Source organism: Triticum urartu, chromosome 4, assembly GCF_003073215.2.
Source record: "Triticum urartu cultivar G1812 chromosome 4, Tu2.1, whole genome shotgun sequence".
NCBI lineage: Eukaryota > Viridiplantae > Streptophyta > Magnoliopsida > Poales > Poaceae > Triticum > Triticum urartu.
The window spans coordinates 555760439-555766284 of record NC_053025.1 but is presented as its reverse complement, the minus strand read 5'-3'; the positions used below and the strand labels follow the sequence as shown (position 1 = coordinate 555766284).

Here is a 5846-nt window from a genome sequence, read left to right as displayed (position 1 = left end):
AGCGATGGCCGACTCCGCCGCCCTCTCCTCCTCCCTCCCGCGCTCGCTGGCGTCCAGGAGGCCCCTCTCCTCCCCGCTCCGCGGCGGCGGGAGGCCCCGGTCCCCGCGCCGCTGCCGCCCCGGGTCGCGGCTGCGCGCCCGGGCGAGGAAGGGCGAGCCCGAGGACCTCTACGGGCCCTACCCGTGGGAGCAGCCCCTGGATCTCTCCACCGGGTTCGGTAAACTCCCGCCCCCGGATCGCTGCCCTGATGTTGCCCGAGCGCTTTGACCAGCGATGCCTTTTTTATTATTATTAAATGTTGAGAGATGAGTGATATTGATGCCGCGGTTGCTGTTTCGTGCTCCGTGAGATGGTAGTTGGTAATGGGGTAGGCTGCTGTGCTCATCGTTGGGCAGAATGTCGATTTGTTTCGTATGGGGGTTGTCTGTCCCTGTACTGATCTGTGTGTGTACCATGCCGTGCGCGCTGACGGGTTCGATCTGCGTGTGCTTCTCCTGGCAGATATCGAGTGGGTGCAAGAGGATAAAATCACGCTCTTCACTTCCGATGGGCTGGTTCAGATAGGCGGTAACATGGTGCCTCGTCGAGTCACCGCCTCCGAGGTACTGAATCTTGTTGAGCTGGAACTACTAAGCTCCCTCGCGCGTCATACTAAACAGCAACATGTTGGTCCTTGTTAATAAAACTGAAATGGAGCTTCATTTCGGGACTGAGATGTTGTTATGCATATTGTGAACACTGTTATTCAGTGCGCATGAAGATGTTAATGATATATGCCATCCTTCTAGTTTCCATGGAAATAACTTTGTGCTATTTCTATTTGTTCACTGTACCACAAAGCCAGGTTTTATTTAGTTTGATCAGACATGAATGGGTAGCTGGAATGTGTATAACACCGGGAAATATATGTAACTGGAAATTATATAACACCGAGAAATGTATATTAAACAGTCATGCTTACACTGTTGGTTACTGCATTCGGGGCAATAACAATTTTATTGTGTACGTTAAAAAGATTCAGCTCTTTTCACATTTTACTTACGTTATCATGTAATAATAAAACATATTTAATGGGAATCTAGACTATAAAACCTTGAAAAGCAGCACCGTATAGGAGTATATTTGAGCACCATATTCATTTGTACCACTGTACTCACCAAAAGCTAGTTGCCTGAAAGCTTACAATTATTTTTTGTATCCTGGGAATATCGACCCAACCATTTCTTTTTTGTTTTGTTGCGGATTCAAGTTTATTCATGTATATTTGCTGAAGTTGCTTTATCCTGGCGTCATCAATATTTTGCATGCCATCCTCATGTGTGTTAAATTTGGACAGAAGAGGCAACAAAAGGGAAAAGGCAAACCCCGCCGGTTTCAGGAGAGCTCTTACATGGATCCAAATCAAAGTCTTTGCCTTGGAGCACTGTTTAACATAGCAGCTACAAATGTAAATGTTTCTTATCACTTATGTGTGTTTGATGTTTATGTTTTCATATAGTAATACCATGCGGTATTATCTATCAGGGCCTGGACATGGGTAGAAGATTATGCATCTTTGGCTTTTGTCGGTCTATTGAAATGCTAAGCGATGTGGTGGAAGATACCGTCTTGGAGCATGGTGGCGAGGTACTTATGTTACCCCTGGAACTATATGTGCCGCTATAATCTTAACAAAGTGCAGTCATTGAATTCCTCAAACTGCAAAATCAAAGCTTTATCTCCAATTGAACATCCTTTCAAACTTAAAAGGGTGCCATTTTTGCTCAGATTGTCACTGCAGAGAAGGCGAGCAGTGACGGCCTTCAGGAGAAGCTGACCATGTCGGTGGCTGTTCCGTTGCTGTGGGGTGTCCCTCCGGCATCGGAGACCCTCCATGTGGCCGTGCGGAGCGGCGGAGGCATCGTGGACAAGATCTACTGGCAGTGGGACCTGTTCTAAGAGCCCAGAGCCTGCAGACATTGGTTGACAAATAATCCACCCCACCCACACTGTATATATGATCCTTAACTGGCCTGGCTGCACGCATTGTGTCAGCTTGCAACTGTGTTCGTGTCCTTGTGCGCAACCAGCAACAAACTTGGTGTATACCTGTACAGACCTGATTCCTCTGGTGCATATAAATAAATAAAAAGGGTTCCGGATTCACAGCTCATGTTCAATCTATTCCTGTTTTCGATAGCATTGCTGATGCATTGGCATCTGGAGTTGTGTTGGAGGAAAGCACTTGCACCCAATGGTAGGTGCTTTGAGTTTTATATCTGTTGACCTGGAGATTTGAGGTAACCATGAGCACATAGCTTGTGGAAGTGCTTGGTCAGTTGGTCTTGAAGACTATGGTGACAACTCAGATGCAGTATTATGTCGTGCAGATGGCATCATGTAGAAGTTTTCATGATTGGGAAACTAGGCACTACTCATTCTTATCTTTGTATAAACTGTTCGGCGGTTCTTTTGCCAGCCTGACAAGAAGATGATTAAAATGGGCATTTTTTTAGTGGGCATCTGACCTAGTTCCATTAGAGTCATCAAAATACATGTTTTTACACATATTTGAGATTGCATGAACATTAGCACATTCTTTCACAAACTTGGTCAAATCTCAAATATAAGGAAATTTAACTTCATAGAATAAGAACTGCAAGTAATTTGGAACGGAAGAAGTAGTAACGTTTGATGTGGCGGCTGCGACAATCAAACATAAAGTGGAAGTAAAACTGGCAAGAGGATGGCGTTTTGGCACCCAAACTCATCTGCACCTGCCATGAGCAATAAATTTGAAAAAAAAGGATACTCGAGTGTGCTAGGAGTGTGTATAATTTGAATGTATGATATTTGAGGAGCTCTAAAAACTAATCGGTTGTCAAAGAAACTTCGAAAGAAGGGACGTGGAGTATCTGCTCCCTCATGAACAGTAAAAAAGTACTGATTTTTTTGTGGTAAAATTTGACAAATGTTTTGTATGCTTACAAACTTTCAGCATGAAATGACATTTGTGGAAGTCATGTAGAAAAACCAAAAAATGCTAGTTTTGAAAACATTTTGGACTGCTGATTTTTTTTTCGCCATGACTTTCACGAATGTCATTTCGTGCTGAATTTTGGTATGCATGCAAAACATTTGTCAAAGTTCAAAAAAATCAGAATTTTTTTCCTACATTTTTTTATTTTACTATTCATAATTAAGATAGCATTTGAGCTCGGGAGTAGAATATGACTTTCGCGGAAGAAGACATTTTAGAGACACGGATTCATTAAAAACAATGCACGTCAAAATCATTTGTTTGACTCGACTCTCTCTCGATCGCTACGACGTGGGCAGCCCTGGGCCAGCCGCAACACGTGAAGGCGTGGAGCAGCGCCCGGCGGCCACGATGCACGTTACTCATGGATAAGCGCGGTGTCATCGTCGGTCAAGGAGAGTTTAATTGAGTTCATCAGCAGTTCACCCTTTCTTTTCTTTTTGCGATGGAACAGTTCACCCCTATCAAGAAAAAAAGTTCATCAACAGTTCAACACCATGACACCCCTCTAAAAAAAATTAACACCATGACAAGTGTGTCAGTAAAACTCAACGTGTAGGAGAAGAACTATATATATGCTCTCGCAAAAAAAAACTCTATATATGCAATCTTGTGCCAAAAAATAAATAAAAAAGGCATATACGCATATGAAACAATGGCAAATACTAACAGCGAGATGATAAGTACGTAAAGCGTTGGATGCAGAGCGGGCGGGTTTGCGGGCTAGAGCGTAGAACTAATTCAGTGTTAATCTTTCGGCCAGAAGTGAACTAATTTGATGGTTTTGCGGGGTATACAGGACGCCGCTTGCATCCCTAGACTGCCAAGGGAAGCTTCCTCGTCGTTCATGCTCACGGTGGTGAAGTGGTTCTCAGAGCAATGATCATATCAGTGGTCTGGTCGAAAAAAGTCGGTGTTGAGGTTGTAAACATTTTAAGAGTCGACCGGTGGAGTCATACCTGTTGTAGTTTTTCAACCTACATACTTCCTTTGTTTGAAAATAGTATTTTTTTTATCCATTTTGATGACAAGTATTTTCAAACGATGTATCCCTTAGGAACGGACAGTCGTATCCATTTTAATATCACTAGAGATTTCAACAAGCGCCTTAGTAACGGAGGAGTACTTGTTATAATGCGCTTTGAATATTTTAATACAAACCATATATGAACTGTACATACATTCTATTCAGAATAAGTTAGAACAACATCTTATGATTCATAACAGAGTGAGTAGTATTAAACTCTCCATACCAAAAATTTCAGGGACTTGTAGCATTTTGAGGGAAAGACTAGAGCTGACTTAACATCTCTGAGAGAAGATGCCGATCGAGAATTCGGTCGATCCAAGATGGATGAACACGAAGCACGATCTAGGCTGAGCGGGGGGGATTATAGACACAGAAAGTCAGCCAACGTGGGAGGTTGTGAACGGAGCGGAGCGCGGAGGGCGGTGTGTGCGCTCAAAGTCAAAGCGTAGGCGTCTCTGACATGATCCAGAGTTCCACACGAGGAGAGGATGTGATCGTCGTCCCCGCGTAACCGCCACACGTCTCCGTGGACAGACAGATAGACGATTCGTCTCTCTCGAATATCGATCATCAGACGACTTCCCCATGCGTTCCTCGCCGTCGGAAAACCAGGACAAAGCGGTTGCATTCAGCTAGGTACGTACACATCCTATTGCCTGTTGCCTTTTGCCCGTCGACGCAGCGACACGCCAGCGATCGACGCGCCCCCAGGCCAGCCACGTGCATGGATCCACATGATCCTACTAAAAAAAATTGTACTGATTGAACGCCACATGTTGTTGTTGTTGTTGTTGTTGTTGTTGTTGTTGTTGTTGTTTGGCTACAAACTCTCACATGTTTTTAGCGATAGTGAGTGATAGTGATAGATATAGAGCCCGCATGCTAATATGCAAATACCAAATGGTTCTCGTTCCTAAAATACACATATTTTAGCCTCCAGATTTTTTCCTACAAGTAATTGTCCATCTATGTACTTTTAATTTCGCTAGGTGGTCTACGCACATGGATGTAGTTTTTGTCACTTCTCGTATTCTTTATACCGCTATGATGTTTGATGAATAGATTGAAAGATTTTCCTACATTTTTTTTGTAACTTTAGTCATTTTGAGAAAATCCATCATAGTTAGTTTTATTATAACTTAAAATAGTAGTAGCTACATCATTACAAAAAATTAGAAGCTTATTTTATTTTCTTCGCGAATACGCATGTTGCATATCGTTCCATTAATAATGGGTTAGAAAGTATAAAGGTGCAATTCTTAAACTGTGTACCCAGGGAGAATGCACGGCTATAATCAGAGAGATGGGTTGCTCAACCCTTAGTTACATACTTACATGAGGTTAGGATGTAGTATAATCATGCCTAGCCCTTTGACGCCCGCCTTGGTCCAGGCACGCGTCTTCCTTGATCTGATCAGAGATGCTAGAGTGAGATGGATGGGTGTTCTCGAAAACACACGCATTACGGTGCTTTTCAGATTGTCCATGCCGAAAGGGCAATGAGGGAAGCTGCGCTGTTCCCTAGGCATACCGACAATGCAAGGGTGGCTATGCTGATCTCACTCGCGTCCCCCGCGTCGCCCCCTGCTAGGGCGGCTCCGGGAGGAGATCCTCAACCGCGCTCTCGGGTCATCTTCATCGTGTCCTCCCCTCCGTCAATGCTGGAGGAAGCTACCGAGCGAAGCCCCGGCCGGCCGACAGGGGCGGCGGACGACCCACCAACCCCCCCTCCCCCGCGCGCGTCTAGATCGGGTGAGGCAGGTCACCCATCGGCGTTGGGGCGCCTCTCCCTGATC

The 5846-nt window shown here is 44.6% G+C and overlaps 1 protein-coding gene across 1 annotated transcript; it reads left to right on the top strand.

The window, feature by feature from the left end:
* Positions 1–4: 4 nt before the first annotated feature.
* Positions 5–2146, top strand: LOC125552651. The gene is made up of 5 exons (XM_048716283.1): positions 5–218; positions 503–603; positions 1338–1448; positions 1526–1627; positions 1769–2146. Exons 1-5 carry the CDS (start codon positions 5–7, stop codon positions 1937–1939), a joined length of 699 nt encoding a protein of 232 aa, XP_048572240.1. The 3' UTR covers positions 1940–2146.
* The last annotated feature ends 3700 nt before the right edge of the window (positions 2147–5846 follow it).

Bases quoted from the DNA above. Each gene is read 5' to 3' on its own strand.
- LOC125552651 (XM_048716283.1), top strand. From the start codon at position 5: ATGGCCGACTCCGCCGCCCTCTCCTCCTCCCTCCCGCGCTCGCTGGCG. The intron at 604-1,337 runs GTACTGAATCTT...AAATTTGGACAG, and splicing joins GTCGAGTCACCGCCTCCGAG to AAGAGGCAACAAAAGGGAAA. The intron at 1,449-1,525 runs GTAAATGTTTCT...ATTATCTATCAG, and splicing joins TTAACATAGCAGCTACAAAT to GGCCTGGACATGGGTAGAAG.